At 43.0% G+C, this 23,391-nt stretch overlaps 1 protein-coding gene across 1 annotated transcript; it reads right to left on the bottom strand.

The window, feature by feature from the left end:
- Nucleotides 1-1,041: 1,041 nt before the first annotated feature.
- Nucleotides 1,042-23,391, bottom strand: LOC110690302 (probable 3-hydroxybutyryl-CoA dehydrogenase). The gene is made up of 5 exons (XM_021867122.1): nucleotides 23,019-23,391; nucleotides 7,424-7,645; nucleotides 4,304-4,416; nucleotides 3,673-4,065; nucleotides 1,042-1,352 (listed from the first exon to the last, which is right to left on the bottom strand). Exons 1-4 carry the CDS (start codon nucleotides 23,223-23,225, stop codon nucleotides 3,696-3,698), a joined length of 912 nt encoding a protein of 303 aa, XP_021722814.1. The 5' UTR covers nucleotides 23,226-23,391; the 3' UTR covers nucleotides 1,042-1,352; nucleotides 3,673-3,695.

Raw genomic sequence — 23,391 nt, 5'->3', positions numbered from 1 at the left:
ATTTACCAACTTCAGTAGATTGATTGTGTTTTTACTAGTCCAAGGTTAAAAGAAAAAAAAAAAAAAAAATTGAAAATTGAAAAGTGTTGCTCCGTCGATTTTTACTAACTCTTGTTTTTGCAGGACGGGTGTTGGCTCCAAAAGAGGCTCATCTTGTCTCACAGTCCCGTATTATTATGTTTAATTTAGTTTCTAATTAGTCGCTTTGAAAATAAACAAACAAGCATGGCAAATGGATTGAGTTGTAGGTTAAAATGTCGTCTTTAATTTAACAGGGTTCACTACCTTTGCAATTGTTTTTTGCATTTATGTTTTGAGATTATGTGATCTCACCATACAGCCATAATCAGCAAAACTGACGCAACCCCCCCTCAAAGATCTCGATCCTAAAATGGGCAAGACCAAACATGCCAAACTCTGAGATAACCACCTCTATTAATAATAATAGGTCACTATGTGTATAGACTGTCGAGTTCACCCTTGGCATAAACCAGCCTAAGCTTATGTCGAATCATCGAACCTGATGAAAGACATTGGCCTCTACATGAACCTGATGTACCAATTCACTTTTTACCTATATAAAAGTACATCTTCTAGCTCTCTCACAAAATATTTGCACTAAACCAAATCATTGGCTCCATATTAATCCTTCGTTACCTGTGTAAATTGGCTTGCTGGTTGGCCATTTACCTTCTACACCCACGCCTGAAAATTTGAGTTCAAAGATCCCGTCCCCCCTCTCCTTCAAATTGGGTGCTAGTGTAGTTTCCCCCCAAACCCTCTTATGCTCTTCCATGACATATCACAACAACCAGAAGAAAATGCAGACCTACCTTATCTTGAAACAAACCAAATACTCAAAAACCCGACAGACATAATGTTGCATGAGCGTCAATCTAATGGAACTCAATAAACATACATATAAGAACTATAGCCTATCAGATCTGCATTATGCCAAGTCAAGGACCTGGCAGTAAGATCTGAAAGCTGAGAATCTCATGTCTCAGAAGCTAGGATTCACAGAAAACAGATTCCAGAAAATCAAATGCACAGGAGGGGGCAAGGGGAAAATACATATATTTGAAGTTTCAGCAAACTAGGAGCAATTTGCACCTGCATTTTACATTAAATCACTTACACATTGCCTTTATCTCAAAGATTAAAATCCAACTGATTAGCTAGAATTACAATTAACTATCCTTCTTCTCTGCTGCCGCTGCTGCTGGTGCTGCTGCTGCTGCAGGCGCTGCAGGTGCTGCTGGTGCGGCAGGCGCTGCAGGTGCAACTTCAGCTTTACCGCCTTTCTTTTCCTTTGGCTTCTCTGTCTTTTCCTTAGGCTTCCCTTTTTGGGGCTTCATGAAACAGAAACATGAACAGCAAGGACATTGGAATAAGAACTTCATTATGCTTTTTCTGAGGCAAATTCTAAATTCTCTCTCTCCTCAAATTCTGATTCTATTCCTTACTAGAAAAAGTTCAAGCTTTTTTATTCTGTTGTATCAATTACTATCTTCTATATTACTCCAGCTTTTTCCCCTAACCAAATGGACAAATTGCTAAGCCCGTTGGATCCCATTTCCATCATTTTCAACCCCACAAAAAAGGTCATCTATCAATAATTCCAGCTCTTAAGTGGGGTAGACTTGTGGGGCTAAAGGCTATCACTAACCAATAGAGTCAAGACTTGCAGGTTTTATGGATCATGTCAGTCCAATAAGATCAAAAGAAAGGTCCTTTTGATTTGTGTTAATAATAGAACATTTTCCTCTTCTGCGCTGGCAAGCAGTACCAAATAGAACTTTAGATTTTATGCAGTTGTACTAAATTACTAATGTAGACTTAAGTACAGTATTATCATCAATACAATCTCAAATTCTCAATACTTCAAAGAAGACCAAAGTCCCGCTTGTAGCAGAAACGAGGTGCAAGGGGTTAGGTATATGCAGCCAGACCCTAATCTTATAGCGAAGCTCTTTCCAATTGAGCCCTATACCTGGTTTACATAGGTAGGTGCACCCGAGGGTATTTTTTGAGATAGTATCCTTAAGTGCACCAAACTCTCGGTAGTAGAAAAGTTCTAGCTTGATTTCTGAAATGAATAAACAGATGTTGTTTCGGATAGGATTAGGTAGGAACACAGAGAGGATCGCCTATTATTTCTTACAGTAAAATCATTTAACCTTAAGACAGAAGGATGGGCTAACATGACTGGTGGGGTATATCTAAGACTTTGTCTACGCAAGATTGCATGTGATGGACATGATGACTATGCATGACAATAGATTTCCTACGGTAAATCTATGTACACTCTACTTTATGCATCAAGAAAAGAACAAATTTACTACTGACCTATTGCAAATCACACAATATTCTCTCCACTACTAGTTTGTTAGCACCAGAAAATTTGTTATCTATAGTACCACAGTTTGCACTGCAACATCAGTGCAACCCTCTTACAACCTCAAAAAATAAGGGAATCAATGTACCACATAAGTTCTATAAACATACTAATGTATGGGATATTCTGAGGATTCACACAATGCCATTCTTTGGTAACTGACACAACAGATTGCAATAGGTAATCAAGTTTCAGAGTATTCTTCTAATTGTCACAGGACTCACAATAAAAAAATATACGAACATTTTTCTGTTTCCTCCCACCAATAAAACAGTTATATGTTTTTTTTTTTTTTTTTTTTTTGACTAAAACATTTACTTTTTTTTATAAGTTTTAAATTACTACAAACATTATTCTGTAGCTTATAGTCAATTGTTTGAAAACATTACTCCTAGTTTGGAAAAGTAGAATCATCCAACTTGCGTTCTGAATAGAGAGAACCTTTAAAAAAAAAAAAAAAAAAAAAAAAGGAAAAAAAAATAAAATCAAAACTTTAAAAACCATAATTACATTCTAAACCAAGGTGGAGTTGGAATCCCATAATAATACCAAAGCTGGACTCGTGCTTGTGTATTACAAGTTTTACATGTACAAAAATTGTAGAAAAGTTTGATAATTGTCTGTTTGCCAAAACCTCTCCTTATTTGATTATAATTTTGATCTAAAAAATTTGTCTATATAACAAAATGTGTTTCTAACATATTCTCGTTTTTTTTAGCATACAAAAAGATATAATATAAAGGGGAAAGCCAGAAAATCCAACAGGCCTTTTGCAGAAAGTAGAGCTGCAGTGGGTCTCCCTGTTTCTAGGTGCTTTGAATCTACATCTTTATTGGCCCAGCATATTCTAGTATCTTAATTGGTTAAAAGAAGCTTATCCTATGGTCTTCTTTATTAGTTTACTTTTTCATGAACATGCACCAGTTTCTAGAAATGTTCCTGTTACACAGATATACATTTCATGGTAGTTTACTAGTTATGTTATAAGGCAGGCACTAAACTCTTCATAAACTCAGTCAGACAGGCATCAGCATGAAACCTAGCATAAACAGTTCCTTGATAGATTGACTAAAACTGATACCCATAGCAAGGGAAAGAAAGCAACAAAGATGTGGTAATAAACAGATATTCAGCAGATGATATAACAACGGCTATCCTTTATGTTATGCTTAAGCATCCCCATATATGATGGTTTTAAGATGATCGTAACATCTTACACCCATCTGATTTGATTTTTTTTCATATTTCTATACACAAAGGGCTATGCTGCTTACCTCATTATCTGACACCACAGACATCAAAGTTTTGCTGCATGCTTGGTAGATTTTGATGCATCACGATAATTATACACCCCAACACCAGACTTTTTCCCAAGACGGCCAGCATCAACATATTGAACAAGAAGAGGGCAAGGGGAATACTTAGTGTCTCCAAGACCTCCATGAAGAACTTTGAGTATTGACAGGCAAACATCCAAGCCAATAAAATCTGCAAGCTCCAGTGGACCCATTGGCTGGTTTGTCCCAAGTTTCATTCCTGCATCAATGTCTTCCTTGGTTGCCACACCAGTATATAAAGTGAAAAAGGCTTCATTTATCATTGGCATTAAGATTCGGTTTACAATAAATCCTGAGTAATCCTTTGAGCATACCACTGTTTTACCAAACCTGAGTATTTAATAATGCACAAGACGTTTAACCAACTTTAATCAAGTTCTAGATAAAGAAATTTTATCATTTTTGGTGAATTATTGATACCTTACTCATGAATGAACTGAAAAAGGATTCTCAATTGACAATTAGACAATGCAAAAGAATGACAACACGGATAGCACAGACTAAAATAAATAAATATATAAAGGGAGACAAAGACTCAGCACACTTCAAAGGTTTTTCACTAAATCACCTCTCTGCCAAAGATTTGGTTGCATTGAAAGCCTCATTTGATGTGTCTGCACCTCTTATAATCTCAACCAATTTCATCATAGGAGGAGGATTCATGAAATGCATGCCAATGACCTGCAATTGTTTTAGTCACTCTTAGTACAACAAATTCTTCAACCTGATCAATCCGTAAATTCAAATCCATTAATCAAAGAGGTTGGCACATATATTGCAAAAAAACAGTGATGAAGCACAGTAACAGTTTATTTGAGGAAATTTTAGATTTTAACACCAGACAAAAACCCGAAAAATGGTTTTTAACACCCCATTAAAAAATAAAATAAAAAATTTAACACCAGAAAAATTTTTAAAAAAATGGATTTTACCACCACTTAACGGTCTCCGTCCAAAAATTCCGTTAAGTGGGATCCACAGTGACATGTGTCACCATTTTACTTGTTTTTAAAAAATATAAAAAATAATAATTCCTAAATCTACCCACCCCAGCTCGACCACCGCCCCACCCAGCCACCTTCACCCAACACAGCCGCGGGCAAAACGCCGGCACATCCCCTCCCCCTCCCTTACCCGACGCACCTAAACCCTCCCCCTCCACAGCTGAAATCCGTCCCAAAACCACCCAACCACTAATGGCCAAACCCTAATGTGCAACCCTCCTTCCCCAAAACGGACACGAAGTCAGCCACTAATGGCTGAAATCAGCCGGTTTTGGGGCCAAGTGGCCTTAACCGGCCGATTTCGGCCATCAATGGCAGAATTCGTGCCCGTTTTGGGGAAGGACAATTGTATTTAGATGATTTTGGGGTGGTTTAGGGCTGCGGGAAAAGGGTGGGGACGGATTCAAGTCGGTTGGTGAGGGAGGGGGAGGTGGTGCGCCGGTGGATGCGTCTGCGGCGGCTGTGGGTCAAGGTGGCAGTGGTGGGGTTGGGATGGCTGGGTAGTTTTAGGTTTTTTTTTTAATTTTTTTTGGGGCCAATAATAAAGCGACACGCGACTCCGTGACCCCACTTAACGGTTTCCTAAACGGATTCAATTAAGTGGTGGTAAAATCCATTTTTTTTAAATTTAACTGGTGTTAAAATAATTTTTTTGTTATGGGGGTGTTAAAATCTAAAATTTCCTTTATTTGATAAATACTGGAAAAAGCAGAGAGTGCAATTAAAACACAGCACATCATGAATGAGATCAAGAATTGGAGTTTCAAGGATTTAAATATCAATGTGTCAACTACTTCCTCCGATCCTTTTTATTTTTCCCATTTGGAAATTTGACACTAGTAGTTAGAGAATCTTCTAAATTACCCAGTATATAAAATATAACATAGTCATGCTAAGTCTTATTTGATTCGTCTTAACAAGTAGTTTATTGATATATGCAATTGTCAAACGTACAAAGTCAAAATGGGAAGAACATTAAGGATTGGAGGGAGTACATTGTTTAAAGGACATAAATTAAGACAGAAACATGACCAAGAATATGTTTATGAAAAGAATCAAGTATGTGATCAATTAACAATGAAAAATTATGCAGCACCAAGCAATGGATTAATCTCAATTCTCAAGATGGAAAATTAATTTGTAAAAAAATTCTATATTTGATTCTATGGGTTCGCACCTCATGTTATCTAAGTTGCCTAAGAGGGTAATTTATAGATCAATTCCAGAGTTCTAAATAAGCTAGAGAGTAGGCTGTAGGAACCTTGAACTGTTCAAAACTTCACCTTGGCTTTATGCAATAAACCCACTCCCACCACCCATGACACTCACCTATAGCAGGCGTCAGAGAAGGCAGCAGGAGCAGACCAAGAGCAACAACAAACCGTGGCCACAGCAAGGAGAGACAGAGGACCAATAAGCAGCAGGCAGACAAGCAGCTTTAGGCTATTTGTTTGTATTGTGCTAAAGTGGAAAGAAGGCAAGAGTAGTACTTGTAGTAATTAAGGCTTTGTTGCCAATTCTTGCTTTGTAGTAGTAGTATAAGTAGTTGTGGTCTAGTAAGGAGAGGGTAGGCAGAAAATTAATGTAGAGAACTCTTGAAGAGTAATAGCCTAAGCCATTGACGTTGTACGCAAGCTCTATGCTTTATCAATCAAAATTAACCTTCCGACCAATTATCTAAAGTTGAGCCACCACGTTCGTTGCACTTTATCAATAAGACATCCCAAGATATTTCAGAAAGAACAGGGTCCCTTATCAAGCAAAGTGAAAAATTTGATTTACTAAGACCTTTCTTTGCAAGCAGCTGTGGAAGGAAAATCAGAGGCAGATGTTTCAGGGGACTATAAGGGTTTAATCCAAGCAGCTTAAAAGTTAGAAAGGCACAGTTCTGAGGGATATTGGGAATGTAAGGCAAGTTGTGCAAGGATTCCCAATCCTTTGGCCAGGTGAACTTAGGAAGCCATAACCTAGTAACAAGGATGCCAGTTATCACGGTGGATGTTTCTTTATAAAAGGCACAGAAGAAAAGGGTGGTGATTAGATGGCATGGTTGAATGGGTCCAGTTTGTTCTGAATAGGAGGATCATGGATGTAAGGAGAGGGAAGGCTTTGGTAGTGTGTCCATGTCTACATTTCAAGGATAAGTTAGTCTTTCCAGAGGCCTTAAATTGGTCCAGAGAGAGTAGCTATCACAATGCCTGATTCTTTTCTGAGTCATTCTGTGTTACTGGCTTCATCTCTTGCAATTTATGTGCCAACCTCCTTGATCAAGGAGGTTAGCACAAGGCCTTATTCTTTTCTTTTTTAAGCATCTGGTCAACTGGCCACTGAAAGGTCAATGGGTGTCAAAACACAATAATGCAAGATTTTCATAAGATAAAGCAAACTATGGTTCATCAAGCACCATAATTATTTTTTTCCTAATAAGTGCACAAAATAATCACGGTATGCAAGCATGGAACCTAAAAATGTTTGAAAAGGATTAAGTTGGCATGCTAGTTAGAAGGATTTCTGTTTAGGCTAGCTTAAAATACAGAATATGGACACTGAAAATTTTCCACCAACATGATTTTTCTATGCACCACATGATTTATTCATTAAATTATACAATCCCTAATAAATCTCTTGGAAACTTTGCAGTGCAGATACAGATGTGACACACGAGAAAATGTACTAATGCAGACCTGAGATGGTCGGCTTGTTACAGAAGCAAGCCGTGTAATGGATATTGAACTGCTGTTTGATGCTAAGATGGCAGAAGATCTGGTTATCTTGTCCAGCTCAACAAATAGCTTTTTCTTAGCCACTTCTGATTCAGCAATTGCTTCAATTACAAAATCTGCAGAACTAAAATCCTCCAAACTCGTGGTACAGTGTAGGCGTTTCAGCGTATCATCGATATCAGCCTACCATGACACAATGAATTTAAATTTAGTCTTGAGTATAATAAACATAGTCGACCACAGGTCAGTATCTGGGTGCACCCTACACTCCCACAGAGAAAAAAGCCTACCTTGATTACATTACACATAATTCTTCCACAATTTCAAGAGATCATAACTAAAAGAAAAACCTGTGTATAAAGCTGAAAAATTATCATGCTAAAACAGCCAACAGTATATGAAGAGTTCACAAGTTATACTACAAGGTTTAATGGAAGTTATGGAACTGATAAGTTCATCAAATCAGGTACTCACCACCCACCTTTCATGTCATGGCAATATCCAATAAATGTTTCTCAAATCTGATATCAGATTGCTTAATTTATTGTTCCCTGTTTACTATACATATATATATTGCACCAGCTGTTTCTCCAACTCAGGAAGCAGTAGCAATCATCACAATTCAGATGACACTTCACATAGTACAAAAAGAAAGTGTAATAGACTGACCTCTCACCCTCCCACAAACTCACAGCAAGCAATACAGAGCAATTACAGAGCAATTATAAGAGAAGGGCTGAAGCTTAGATTTCAAAAAGTGTTTTACAAAGTTGGCTGCTTTAGGCTGCCATTCTCCAAGGTAGTGAATTTAGGTCATAAATATCCTAATAGTGACTTGAGGTCACAACTCTCTTAACCATTCATTCCAAGATCTGTCTGCCTTTTTCCTTTCCCCTCTCTCTCTCTATCTAAAGACTGTTAACCTAATAATACTAGACTACTCATAATGCTCCTCCTTAGGTTGGTTTATTACATCTTTAAAAAAAATAAAGATTGGTTTTTTAACAGAAAGACACCCCTATGGAATCAAGTTTCTAGTACTCAGCTACATAGATAAGGTACATGTATAAACGATTTGGATTACACAATCTATCGAACCAAGAACCTACATAAAGCTCAAAGAAAAGCCTTTACACATCCGCATCACTATCAACAAATGGTATTTAATCAGAGAAGCAAAAATTTCATAGCTAAGTATTTAACTAAGCCAGGTACCCAGCAGGAATAGCACCATTGACCATACAGAATTACAGAAAGATGAAGAAGAAAAATTTAACCCACCCATAAACCCCAAAGTATTTATCTAGAGCTCCTCTTCCATAACCCAGGGAGGGGCTCTTCCTCTAGCTAGCTTCTCATTGAAACATCACAATTATCATAATATTCTGTTGGAATATGATCAACTCAAGGTAGCTTTACTTGTTTCGAAAGAGACACAGCAAGTAATATCCACACAAATGACCAACAAGCTAGTAACTAATGAACATGAGCCAAAATTCTCATCCCACTAGCTGACATAGGTGGCATTTCTACAACCATTGTAAGTACTAAACTACTAAGTACTAACAAAATAATCTTAATAGAGTCTAGATTGACAACACCAGAACCTCTACCACTTGGCTAATATCACTGTGTCCCGACCTGTTAGGGAGCAAGCCCACAAATTTAATATGGCTGTTGGGACGCAAGCATTGAGCCAAGCTTGTGGATGTGGGTCACTTGCAGAGTTACGATGCAGCAAAGGTTATGCTGCGACGCAATAATGTGCTGAGCAAGGCCTTTGATTTGATTAGCCATGTGGATACATTATTGTAATGTGGCAGCAAGTTTCTTATTGGTGATGCCTTCGAGACTTATGCAGTAGAAGGTATATCATGTGGACTACAAGGAAGTTTGTTATTGTTATGTTTCCTAGATTATAAGGGTGATGATTAGGAATGTTGTTATGCTAGGATATTATTTTGATAATTTCTGTTGAATGGAAGAAGGATTATAACAAGATGCCAAGTGATATACTTAAGTAAGCAATGACTAAGAAGGGTATTCCTCATAAGTATACTGACCTAATTAAGGATATGTATCGAGACATAAAAACAAGTGCAAGGACTTCAAAGGATATAAACAACTACTTCCCTGTTACAGTTGGACTAAACCAAGGGTCGGCACTGAGTTCCATTACTCTTTGCAAAATTGCAATAATATTGGATGAATTAACAAGACCTATCCAAGAGGGGATACCTTGCTGTAAGTTGTATGCAGATAATAGTGTAGGATAGTGTATTAGTGGATGAGACTAGAGTAGGGGTTAATGCCAAATTGGAGCAATGGAGGCAAAATCTAAAATCTCAAGGGTTGAACTAAGTCAGAGCAAGACGGGATACATGTAATGTACTTTTAGCACTACGAGGAAGTTAAGACAGGATATATTTACATTGGGTGGTAAGGAGATGCCCATGAGTAAGCATTTTAAAAATACCTTGGGTTGATTTGTAGAAGAAGAATAACTTGACCAAGATGTGGTTAGGATTAAGTCCGGTTGTGTAACCGTAACATACCTTTGAGGTTAAAGGGAATATTTTGTTAGATGGTTATCAAACCAGCATCATTTCTCCCTCTTTTTCAAAATAAATCCCAGTCAAACTAGGCATGTATATCAATGCAAAACTTTGACTTATAATATCTTTAAGTATCAATCAGTATAAATTATGAAAAGTTTATTTCGAAAACTATATGTTGAGATGATTTTACCAAGTACCTACATAACTATATTTTTCTAATTTATAAATCATAAGCAATGGTCAAATTGGCTTAAGTTGAATGGTACAAAAAGTTAAATAGGGTATATATTTTGAAACAAAAGGAGCATATGGGTTAAATGTAATATGGGAGTTGTTTCGGGGTTTTCTGATGTCCTGCGGGAGAGTTACAATTCCGAGACTGGAACCGGACGCCTGTACCTGCAAAATAACGGAGACTCCTGGTGGTGGGAGCTCCGCCTCCAACGGTCAAGTTAGTACTTGATTAAGGAGTAATTAATGCGGAAATTAAAGTGATTGGGTCTCTCTAGGTGAGAGTGTTTTATGTAGGTAATCTGCTTTGTAGCGAGATCAGCCGGTTATTACTGTGTGTAATTAATGTGTTTTTTCGTAATCCCCCTTAATGAGGATTAAGGGAGGTATTTATAACCTTGGGAAACGTGCCCATCCTAGGTTTAGGTTAACCTAGGGCTGATTGGGCTTCCCTCGGAAGTTGGGCCTGGGTGGCCGGTTTCTCCATTAGGCATGGAGTATGCCACATGTCATGACATAATAGGTCCAAGGTGGACGAATAAGCGCGTGCCACGTGGCAAGCCCTGACAGTTCCAACTGGGGGACACTTGGCAGGACCTGATTGGCCCACGTGGCGCATTCCGATTGGTGGGAGCAAAATCCCCTAATCATTTGCCCCTCACAGGTGGCACGTGACTGGTCACGTGTTACCTGTGACAGGTGTCGCACTGTAACAGGCGACGACCTTCTACAGGTGTCAGTCGGCGAAAGGACGAGAGATTTTCCCGCCCAAATTTTGAATTCTGAAAGTGACCCTTCGCCTTCTCACTTCGCCTATATAAGGGAGGATTTTCTTGAGTCATTTTCACACTTGAGAACTTTGAGAGAGAACATTCGGACCCCTGAATTTTGGACCTTTTCTGCCTACCGCCTGTTCTGACAAGCCGACTGCACAGGATTTTCAGCACTTCATCAATCGTCACTCGTTCAGGTAACTGTCGGTTCTCTTACTCTTAATTTTCTTTTTATTTTTTGAAATGGCACCACGGAAGCACACGACACGACCTAGGTTAGTGATCAGCCGGTCACCGGGGACGGCTGAATCTAGGACTAGGAGTGCCGCCTGCCCTTTTCCGGACCCATCTTTGCCCTTTATACAAAGTCCGACTGTATCTGTGTTTATGCAGAGCAGGATGGCCAGAACGAAAAAGACTGCTAGGATCTCAAATTCAGACGGCTCCTCCCACAGGGTGCCGCTTAGTGAAACATCTGACCAAGCGCCAGATGTGGAAGTGAAATAAGGCGGCCTGAAAGCCGGCAATTCTGAGGGAGGAGTCATAGTGACCCCTTCCCATTTAACAGTTAACAATTCTGCTCCTTTTCAAAGAGAGGAGGCGGGCCCCTCCGGGAGAGGGGAGGAGTCGTCCTCTTCGGACTCGTCAGAGGACGATTCAGAGTCAAGCTCTTCTGGCCATGCTTCTTTGGACACAGAAGAGAAAAACAGCCGCCTGCAAGAGGCGAGACTTTCTCACGCAGTTGAGAAGGGGGACAATTGGGCGGAGCCATCCGCCTCTTACCGAGAGCTAAATACCCCCTACTACTGCACGGTACCTCGGGGCCGGATCACAGCCATGCAAGAGAAAGTGGAGAGCTTTATTGCAAACCACACCATGGGCCCCGACTTTCTAGTGTTTGTGCCGGATCCAGACGACAGTCGTCTGGCCGGCTGGTTCCAGTTATGATAGCGCCTGCTTTGGCTGCTACGAGGCGGCCATCAAGGCAGGGCTGCGCTTCCCATTACATCCGGCTGTTCAGCGGATCTTGGATGGGTATGAGTTGGGGTTATGGCAGTTAGCCCCAAACTCCTGGGTCAACGTACTCGGCTATGTGGCCGGGTGCGAACTGCACGGGGTGGAGCCGAGCTTCGAGGCTTTCGCCCATATGAACTATCTCAGCCGGACCCCTAAGACAGGCGGTACCGGCTGGTATCAATTGACAAGCCACAGGGGCTACCTCATGACGAGAGGTAAAGCAAACAAGTGGAAGGACTGGCGGAGCACCTTCCTCATCATTGAGAGTTCAGACATTGAGCTGAACAAGCGCTTCAATAGGTGGAACAGGAATCCGCCCCTTCTTGCAGGCGGCCGTAGCATGCCGCCTGTTCCCCCCAAGGCTAAGAAAGAGATCCTCGATAAAGGACTCTTTAAAGTAGAGTCGAGGGTCGACTCTACTTCAGGGGTACGAGAGCAAGTACCCCTGCACTGCGTCCCGAGCTTCAAATGGCTCTACGACGAGTACTTTTTGGCCGCCTGTGGCCTCAGCAGTCGGTGCTCAAGAGGTAGTCGGCCTGTCGAATACTCTGTTGTTCCATACATTTCTTGTTATGACTTTTATTAACTTTGCTGTTTGTTTTTGCAGCTGACGTCATGAGCAAAATCACCGCCTCCAAGACTGCGGCGGCCATGTTGCGGGCCTCCATCATGCAACAAGCTTCAACCGACTCCCCCAAGAAGGGGGCACCCTTGGTGAGCTCCGAACCTTTCACCCTCTTTTTGGAGTTGTGTTTATGCATATACTGACTGTTTTCTTCTTTTTTAGACGGGTGCTCCAAGAGCTTCATCTTCCCAACAGCCGGACCCCAAGGCCCGGAGGACGACTGTTGCGAGCTCTCCTGGTTCTGCCAGGAAACATGTGGCGCGGCCACTTCTTCTAAAACTCCAACTGGGCCGCCTAGAAGTATGACGTTGTCCTTGTAAATTTTAGACTCGCTCCCTTTTTCACTAGGTCTAATCCGTTTGTTTATGCTTGATGCAGCCGGCCCTCAGGAGCCTGACTTGGTAGAGATAGCCAAGTCTATGATCAGGGCAGTTCCTCCAGCTGAAAGGGAGGCGGTCAGGGGTGTCGGCACCCTTGACCTAGACGGGATTGCAGGGGTCCTTGCTGAGGTATACTTAGCATATTTTTGAGTATTTGAATTTCTGGACGCCTGTTTTCTTTTTGTTTGGAAACTGACGCCTGTTCCTTTGTACTTAGGCCCTGCTCCGAGTGAACGGCCTTCGCAAGCCGCTTGACCGGAAGAACAAAGAGGTAAAGGCTGCAAAAGCTATTGCCGCCTCTGACTGTGATAAGGCAATGTTTCAAATTGCCCAAAATGAAGTTCTGACCATTGATATTCTTTATTATCAGGCGCAGGCTACCGCCGCTGTTCGGGCTCAGTTAGAGGCGGCCCAGAAGAGGAATGGCGAGCTGGAGGCGACCATCACCAATCTCAAGGCCGAGCTGAAACCTCTTCGCCTAAAGATGTACTCATACGAAGCCTTGGAGAAATCCTTGGCCAACGTACCCAGGAGCTCTCGGAAAAGGCCGAGCAAGAGAAGAAAGAGCTGGTCCGGGAGATGATGGAAGACTCCGCTCAAATCCAGCGCATGACTTGGGGTCGCCTCTTCCCCAATGCCGACTTTGCCTCATGGGAAAAAACGTACCGCCAGTGTTCTGATACATATAATCAAGAGATCCTGGCGGCTGCTGAGGAAGAGGCGTTGGAGGAAGCGTTGGAGGAGGAGGAGCCGGTAGTGGCGCTTGTGCCGCTTGGGGGTAATGCATCAAAAAAGGATGCAGCTGAAGCCGAGTCCAGCAAGAAGAGTGCTGACCAGGCGGCAGCTGCTAATATTGAAGATCTGCCCCCTTCTTAAGCTTTATGTATTCTTTCCACGGCATGCGTGCCGTTTGTTTTGTATTTACCCGGCCAGGGGGCCGGGGCTTTGAATATTTTGCCGGTCTTTAATGACCGGCTTCTTTTTAATGAATTTTTGTTTTGCCTCAAATTTGTCTAAGTATTCCATATTCTAATATCCAATTGTTTACTAGACCGACTGTTTTACATGGCCGATAGTTGCAGACAGGTACGGATAGTTAGTCACGCCGCCTATGCCCCTGGACGACTGGTTGTCTGTTTCCAGGATAGACGATCAGTCGGCCATTTATCCAATCGGTATTCGAACTATTTTAAGGTCTGGATCCTTTTTAGGCAGGCGGTCCTGTCATTTGTAAATTTAACCAAGTAGGAAAGTGGTCTGACCAAGTAAACATGAGTGTTACCTAGTCGCCAAGGAACTGAGTAGTAGAGATAACAAGCGGCGGGTACCGGTTGTTTCTCTTTATTCGCCAATGTTTGTTGGCTTTTAACTCATAATTTGTTAACCTAGCAGGAGTAGTGGTTGAGAGCCCCTGTTTGCTAAAAACAGGCGGACGACTCATACCTTTTAGACTCCATACTAAGTTTGAGGGAGTGACTATAAGTTAACATAGGAGTTACTTAGTCTCCGTCACACTCTAGATTGAGTAGTAGAGGTACTAGGCGGCGGAGGCCGGCTGATCCCCTTGATTCGCCAATGTTTGTTGGCTATTAACTCAATAGGTTACCTAGTAGGAATAGGGGTTTGAGTGCCCCTGTTTGCTAAAAACAGGCGGACGACTCATACCTTTTAGGCTCCATACTAAGTTTGAGAGAGTGACTATGAGTTAACTTTGGTGTTACTCAATCGCCGTCACTCCTGCTTGAGTAGTAAAGGTACTAGGCGGCGGAGGCCGGCTGAACCTTTTGATTCGCCAATGTTTGTTGGCTATTAACTCAAGAGGTACCCCCTGCATTTATCCCAAGTAATACAGGCGGTCATCTGACTCAGATGTCAACTGCTACCACTGGTTTGGTTAGTGATAGAGTTATCCTTGTCTCAAAAACGGCTACGTGGTTGCCCTTGGGGACAGTCGTATAGGTGCCGTGTAATTAGTTTATAGAGCAATGTTCCACCCAAAAGGGAGCTGCTCTCTGCGACGAATTTCATCCGGAGGGATGCCGCCGGACGCCTGCTATGATGTTGGGACAGGTCGTATTAGTTTTGTAGATTTGATCAGTTGGCTTGGCGCCTGGTCTGATCATTCGGCCTGTGGCCTTGGTAAGTTCTTGGTGAACGTAGGTGCTAAGTAAAAGGAGGGTAGCCGCCTGTTAGGCACAGGGTCGGCCATGCCCTAATCTTTTAAGCTAAGTATTAGGGGGGTGGCTATGTGTTTGGAACCAGTCGGCCATCTTCTTATGGAGAGTAGCCGACTATAAGTCCAGACGACATGCCCCTATTGTGAGTAAAATACTCAATGGATAGTAGCCGACTGTAAAGGTACAGACGGCATGCCCCTCTGAAGATAGGTAAAATACTCAATGGAGAGTAGCCGACTGTAAAGGTACAGACGGCATGCCCCTCTGAAGAGAGTAAAAATACTCAATGGAGAGTAGCCGACTGTAAAGGTACAGACGGCATGCCCCTCTTAAGTAAGAATAAAAATTAAACATGGAGAGTAGCCGACTATTTGTTAGTAGGCGTGCCCCTCTTAGTACAAAATTGAATAGTAAGTGCAAACTTTTATTAAGTAGCTCTTGACTATTTACATCATTCAAAAGAAATATTTCTTAAGATTATCCACATTCCAAGTTCGAGGCAACGGTTGTCCGTCTGGTGTTTCCAGACGGTAGGTACCGTCCCTGACTTCCTCACAGATTCGGTAGGGTCCTTCCCAGTTGGGAGTTAGTTTGCCAGACTCATTAGCCCTACCAACTGCTTCCATTTTTCTAAGTACAAAGTCCCCTACTTTGAGTGGACGCCTGTGTACTTTTTTGTTGTATGATCTAGTCATTCTCAGGCGATAGATTTCATGGCGCAAGACAGCATTGCCCCTCTTTTCAGGAAGTGAGTCTAATGCCAGGCGCATGGCTTCCCAGTTTGCTTCTTCGTCATATAGCATTACTCGAAGAGTCGGCTCGTAGTGTTCTATTGGAAGAACAGCTTCCGCACCGTAAGTTAGGAGGAATGGAGTTTCTCCAGTCGCCCCTTTTTCAGTCGTCCTAATGGCCCAGAGAACATGTGGTAGTTCAACCGCCTATAGGCCGCCTGCTCGTTCAATCTTTTTCTTGAGACCGTCCGAGATGATTTTATTAAAGGCTTCTACCTGGCCGTTTGCTTGTGGACGGCCGCCAGATGCAAAGTAGTTTGCAATTCCTTGGTCACCCAACCAGCTTTTGAGAACAGGCGTCTCAAATTGGGGACCATTATCAAAAACCATAGACATGGGAACCCCGAACCGAGTGATGACATTTTTCCAAATGAATGAAATTACATCTTTCGTCTTGATTCCCTTTACAGCCTCCGCCTCTACCCATTTAGTGAAGTAGTCAACGGCAACAAGTATGTACCTCCTTCCGCCTGTAGCAGGCGTATATGGACCCAGAATGTCCATGCCCCACTTAGCAAACGGTAGTGGGCTATGAATGGTAGTGAGGTCAGTAGCCGGACGGTGAATTAGTTTGCCAAACCTTTGGCACTTGTCACATTTTTTCACCATTTCCATTGCATCTGCTTCCAAAGTAGGCCAAAAGTAGCCCTGTCGCCTTGCCCTTTGAGCAAGCGTCCTACCGCCTATATGAGAAGCACAGTAACCAGAGTGAAGATCGTCTAGTATCTCTCGTCCCTTTTCTGGAGTAACACACTTTAAGAAGGGTTGAAGGTACCCCCTTTTGTGAAGTTCTCCCTTTATCATTTCAAAACAGGTGACTCGTTTTTTCAGTGCTGCCGCCTGTTGAGGATCATCCGGCAGTGTACCGTTTGTCAGATATGCCCTGATTGAATCCATCCAGGTTGAGCTTCTGTCTAGGATTCCAAAAGGGTTTTCCTCGATGCTTCTCTTCTCCATTACTTCCCAAAAAACAGTTCGAGGAGTATCAGAGGAGGCGGATGATGCTAATTTTGACAGTGCATCCGCCTGGTTGTTTTCTGATCTCGGCACTTGGATCAGATGGAAATCCTCAAGGGAGCCGACTGCTTGTCGGACCGCCTGTAAATACTTGATCATGGCCGGATGGGTTGCTTCGTATTCGCCATTGTACTGACTCACTATCAATTGTGAATCGGAACAGGCGTCTATTTTTCTTGCCCCTGCCGCCTTGCACATGCGGATCCCGGCTAGTAAAGCTTCATATTCTGCCTCATTGTTTGAAGCCTGAAAACTGAAGCGTAGAGCATACTCGTACCTGTCGCCCTCTGGCGACTGACATATGACGCCTGCTCCACAACCATTTGAAGTAGAGCTTCCGTCCACATATACCTTCCATACTTGGTCTGGAACTTGAGAGTCAGGAGGACGAGTCATCTCTACAATAAAGTCAGCAAAGGCTTGCCCTTTCACTGCTTTTCTAGGCTCGAAAGTAACTTCGAGGCTCTGTATTTCTATGGCCCATTTGATCATTCGGCCAGACGACTCCATGATGGTAAGTGGCCACTTGATAGGTTGGTCTGTATACATGACGATTGCATGTGCCAAAAAGTAGGGCTTCAATTTTTTAACAGCCATGAAGAGTGCAAGACCAAATTTCTCCACTAGGGGATACCTCAACTCGGCATTTTTCAGTACGTGACTGAAAGTAGACCGGGAGCTGACAGCCGTCTCTTTCAGCAAGGAGAATAGCACTTAACGCATGATCAGAGACGGCCAGGTACATGTAGAGTACTTCTTTGGGCAAAGGGCTGACCAGCCTCGGCAAGGAATGCAAGTGAATTTTCAATTTCTGGAAGGCGGCCTCAGCATCCGGCCCCCATTCAAACCTTGCCTTTTTCTTAATTGCCTGGAAAAAGTATAGGCATTTGTCGCCTGATCGGCTTAGAAATCTTCCCAAGGCCGCCAGACAACCTGTTAACTTCTGAACCTCTCGGATGGTACGAGGCGACTGCATGTCAATGACCGCCTGCACCTTCTCAGGGTTCGCCTCTATTCCTCTCTGATTGATAAGGAATCCGAGAATTTCCCAGACTCAACTCCAAATACACATTTCTTGGGATTGAGCATGACATGGTGCCGCCTGAGTGTGGCGAAAGTTTCTCGGAGGTCCGACAGATGATCTTTCTGAAGTTTAGTCTTGACAATCATATCATCAATGTATGCCTCGACGTTTCTCCCAATCTGATCAAAGAACACAGTGTTTATCATTCGCTGGAAGGTAGCCGGGGCATTCTTAAGACCAAACGGCATGACCGTGTAACAGTATAACCCCTGATCAGTGACGAAGGCCGTCTTCTCCTGATCTTTCTTCCATAAAGGAATTTGATGGAAACCAGAGTAGGCGTCCATAAAGCTCATCAAAGCATGGCCGGCTGTTGAGTCGACCAGGTTATCAATTTTAGGCAGAGGGTAACTGTCTTTGGGGCACGCCTTGTTTAAGTCTGTGTAGTCTACACACATTCGCCAGGTGCCATTCGGTTTTTTAACAAGCACCACATTTGCAACCCAGTCTGGGAAGTAACATTGCCGAATGAACCCTGCATCAATTAATTTTTTAACTTCGGCGGCTGCCGCCTGACTTCTTTCTTCGCCATGGTTCCGCTTCTTTTGCCGTACCGGCTTCTTTTTCGGATCCACGGCCAGTTTATGTACCGCCAGATCAGGACTAATGCCTGGCATTTCATGGACTTCGAATGCAAAGATGTCCTTGTATTCTTTCAATAGTTTGTGAAAGTCGTCACCAAGGTCTCTCAGAGCAGTCGTCCCAACTTTGACTGTTCGATCAGGACGTGAGTCGTCTAAGATCAGGTCCGCATGCTCACCAGTTGGCTGAGGGCGAAATTCATCCGACCGCTCCTCTGCCAATGATTGCTATTTTCTGTCTTTTCTTGCGGCCCCTGTCTGGGATGCCTTTCTCTTCTTGCCGCCTGCTTCTTGAACAGGCGCACTCTCCTTGACATTGTCAAGGTCTGTTTTTTCACCTCTTGACCCAGTGGCCATAACAGTGGGCTTGACATCCGAGAGATAGCACTCTCGGGCCATCCTCTGATCTCCCCTTAGGGAGCCGACTGTTCCATTATCCCTCTCAAACTTGAGCAACATAAGAGATGGGATTATAACAGCCTTGGAATTATTCAGGGTTGGTCGACCCAGAATCATGTTGTAGGCCGAGAGTTCTTCTACTACCAGGAACCAGACTACCATGTGTCGTCCTTCCCCTTTTTCGCCCAGGCGGATGGGTAAATCCACTCGTCCCAGTGGGTGGACGACTCCTCCTCCAAACCCTACTAAAGGGTGGGAGGCCGGATGTATGCAATCAGTCTGATATTTTAGTTTCGACAGACATTTGCTACTGATGAGATCTGAGGAGCTTCCGGTATCTATGAGGATTCGGCCAACTCTCTGGTTGGCCACTTTACATTCAATAACGATAGGGTCGTCATGCGGCCCTCTTACCCCTCCTAGATCTTCTTCAGTGATGACAATCTCAGGAAATGAATATTTGGACGGCCGTTCTTGGTGAACGGAATTTACATCTAACCGCCTGATATTGTCTTTGTTGCCCCTAATAGTGGGGCCGCCTCCTGAGAAGCCGCCTGCAATGGTGTAGACGACTGCATCATCTGTATCGGAGTTGTCGGCCTGTTGATTCTTTTTGGCCGACTGCTTTTTTGAGGAAGTATTCCCCGTAGATTTCTTGACATAAGTGTCAAGATCACCTTGCTCAGCCAGGCGGTCCAGATACCGCATGAGACTGATGCAGTCATTGGTGTGATGACCAACATCATCATGATAAGCACAAAATTTATCTTGGTTCCGGTTGTTTGCAGAACCCTTCATGGGGACCGGCTTCTCAATTGAGATCTGTCCCTTGATTTCTTTTAGGATAAACTGGCTATCTTTGTTAAACGCATACTTTGGGGAGTATGGTTTGAATTCTTTTTTCTTTTTCTGGGCCGGCTGTTTAGAGGAATCAGCCGCCCAGACCTCTTTTCTCTTCTCATCTTTGTTTGACGACTGTTTCTGTCGTCCTTCTCTTTTGTCGAACCTTTTCCCGTCCGACTGTTTTACCGTACAAAGATCAGTCGCCTGTATATAGGCTTCTGCTTCAATCAAGGCCTCTTGAAGAGTCGCCACCCTCTTTCGAACCAAATCAAATTTGAAGGTAGACCCGTCTTTGAGACCTCTGAAAAAGTCAGTATAGGCTACCTCATCCGGTAACCCTTGAATCTGTATTCTCATCAGGTTAAACCGCCTGATGTAAGAACGAAGCCCCTCCTTCTCGCCCTGCTGAATTGTTCCTAAATCAAGGGTCGTTTTCTTCGCAGGGATGTTCATGGCGAAGTTGGAGGTGAATAAGTAAGCAAGCGTCCTGAAGCTATTTACACAACCAGTCGGCAGGTTACCGAACCATTGTTGTGCGATTCTTTTGAGAGTCGCTGGGAAACACTTGCACCAAGTGGGATCATCCAACCCTTGAAGGTACATCAGGTTGGTGAATGCCATCAGATGGTCTTCTGGGTTAGTAGTGCCGTCATAGGCGCCTACTAGTACATTTTTAACTTTGGCCGGCTGAGCGGCTTCAGTAATTTCCTTGGAGAAGGCCGACGGCTGTTCACCAAGTCTAAGCAACCGTAGCTGCCAGTCCATAGGTTGGACGTTTTTTGCTGCAGGTCCACCAAACGGAGGTGGCTGCAAAAAATACTGTTGCTGCGGCACAAATGGTAAGTTTGGTACCGCCTGGTCGCTATGAAAGCCGGACTGACGGGAGGTGCCGCCTGACTGACTCTCATGATACGACTGAGTATGCCTCATCGAGGCATTTCGCAGACTGTCTTGAAAGTTTGAAGTAGAGGCCGACTCTGACAATCGGTCACTCTTCTTCTGCTCTAGCAGTAGCCGAGCGTCTGTGAATGTTTGCTTCGACCCGTCCGCCTGAATATGACGAACAGGTTTCCTATTTCCTGTAGGAAAACGGAATTTTGTGAAATCAAGGGCAGGTGGCTCCCCCTTCCTAGATTTAGGATGAGGAGTCGCCTCTCGCCCTTGAACTGGCTTCCTCTTCAGTGAAGTGGAGGGTTTCTTAGCCGACTGCTCCTTGACTGGAGCAGGCGGCTCCTTGTTGATCAACTCTTGAATCTCTCCCTTGAAGTTCCTCATGAAGGTCATGAGTTCGTTCCTTGTGAGGGGAGCAGACCCATCAGTCAGCTGTTGCCGAACAGGCGGTGCGCCTGCTGGCTCACTTCCAGTTTGAAGATGTTCCCGTTCCCTCCTTTCGGCATGACGGGTACGTCGGGCCCTTAGGGTCCCTTCTGAAGCTGTGTGAGCTTCAACTTCAAATTCACTCTCGGTATCATGGTCCGACTGAACTTGAGGGTCGTCTAGGGGACGCCTCTCTTCAGGAGTCGGTACAGACTTGGATGCCATCTCAGAAGTACTCTCCCCACAGACGGCGCCAAATGTTTCGGGGTTTCTGATGTCCTGCGGGAGAGTTACAATTCCGAGACTGGAACCGGACGCCTGTACCTGCAAAATAACGGAGACTCCTGGTGGTGGGAGCTCCGCCTCCAACGGTCAAGTTAGTACTTGATTAAGGAGTAATTAATGCGGAAATTAAAGTGATTGGGTCTCTCTAGGTGAGAGTGTTTTATGTAGGTAATCTGCTTTGTTAGCGAGATCAGCCGGTTATTACTGTGTGTAATTAATGTGTTTTTTCGTAATCCCCCTTAATGAGGATTAAGGGAGGTATTTATAACCTTGGGAAACGTGCCCATCCTAGGTTTAGGTTAACCTAGGGCTGATTGGGCTTCCCTCGGAAGTTGGGCCTGGGTGGCCGGTTTCTCCATTAGGCATGGAGTATGCCACATGTCATGACATAATAGGTCCAAGGTGGACGAATAAGCGCGTGCCACGTGGCAAGCCCTGACAGTTCCAACTGGGGGACACTTGGCAGGACCTGATTGGCCCATGTGGCGCATTCCGATTGGTGGGAGCAAAATCCCCTAATCAGGAGTAGCACATATTAGAGATGTGTATGTTGAGATAGATGTGAGGGGACATCTTAAAGGATCATGGTTAGCGTGTACAAGATATTGTTCTTGTTTAATTTGTTAGCATTATCCCTATACTTTGGGCATGATACACCCGAATTTTCGGTTTTAAACACTCAAGATAAAAGAGGGGGCCTTTGAAAACAAAGGTAGTTTATCTAATGGCAATCTTATAAATAAAGGGCCAAAAATTTGCACTATTCATGGTAGAACCGCTAACACCATTAGCGGTTTTACCAAAAAATTTGCAATGATCATGGTAGAACTACTACTAGTATTAAAGATTCTACCATGAACAGTGCGCGTTTTTTGCTATTTGTTTACAAGTTTGTCATCTTGATAAATGTGGGTTGTTTATTAAGATGATAAACTTGTATTTTGTCGTGTTAAACAGTATAAATTCTTTTTAACAAGGTTAGATTATTTTACCTAGTCCCTTCAAAAAGTGATGAAAATTTTGATCTTTGTGAGTGACTCAAGAGTGAGACATGAAATGTACTTGCCCATGATTGTTTGCATTAATAAGGGATTTAATCAATAGTACAGCTTTGGATGGGGTTGCCCGGTCCCAAGGCTTTTTAAAGTCGATCAAATAGAATTCAATACCTTCCACTTTCAAGGCATAATATCATGTTCAACCCCCATTTACTTGATCAAACCAGATCCTAACTAACACAAACCCCATAATTCAGTTCAAATTAAATCAAGTTTTAAGTCATAAAATTGTACTTAAATCCTAACATCCCAATATTCCAAAATCAATCAAATTTCTAGCAAGCTCAAAGAATTATACAACAAACTAAACTAAATCAAAATTCAAGCAAAACCCAGAAAAATTAAGATCAAAATTAATTAATTTCCCATACATGCAGAATTATAACCATTAAATTACTGGCAAGGATAAAAAAAAAGTACCTGGCAAATTTGGCCTCTGAAAAGAAAACGTTGGAGGGAATAATTGATAGATTTGGTAGCCCGAGTAAGAGAATTAGGGTCCGAATCCAACAGCCAAACGTCGAAGCCGTTGAAGGCGGCGAGTTGGGCGATTCCGGCACCCATTTGGCCGGCTCCCACTACTCCGATTGTCTTTACTTTGTTCATTTCTGCACAATTTCTGTTCATTTAAGATATTTGGAGTATAAGTTAAGTTTTTAGCGATCTCAATATGAAAATTGAACTACAGACTTTCTAAGATATCATCGAGACATCGATTCCATATGTGTTCATTGTGATTAACTGATTATGGTACTCTATAGTAAATACTTGTAATTTGTAAATACGTTTGTAA

The sequence above is a fragment of the Chenopodium quinoa genome, unplaced genomic scaffold (genome assembly GCF_001683475.1).
Source record: "Chenopodium quinoa cultivar QQ74 unplaced genomic scaffold, ASM168347v1, whole genome shotgun sequence".
NCBI lineage: Eukaryota > Viridiplantae > Streptophyta > Magnoliopsida > Caryophyllales > Amaranthaceae > Chenopodium > Chenopodium quinoa.
This window is presented reverse-complemented; position numbering and strand designations above follow the sequence as displayed.

Excerpts from the sequence above, each read along its gene's own strand:
- LOC110690302 (XM_021867122.1), bottom strand. The coding sequence starts at position 23,225 with ATGAACAGAAATTGTGCAGAAATGAACAAAGTAAAGACAATCGGAGTA. Across the intron at positions 4,417-7,423 it reads TAACAAGCCGACCATCTCAG|GTCATTGGCATGCATTTCAT; the intron begins GTCTGCATTAGT and ends AAACAATTGCAG. Across the intron at positions 4,066-4,303 it reads ACCAAATCTTTGGCAGAGAG|GTTTGGTAAAACAGTGGTAT; the intron begins GTGATTTAGTGA and ends TTAAATACTCAG.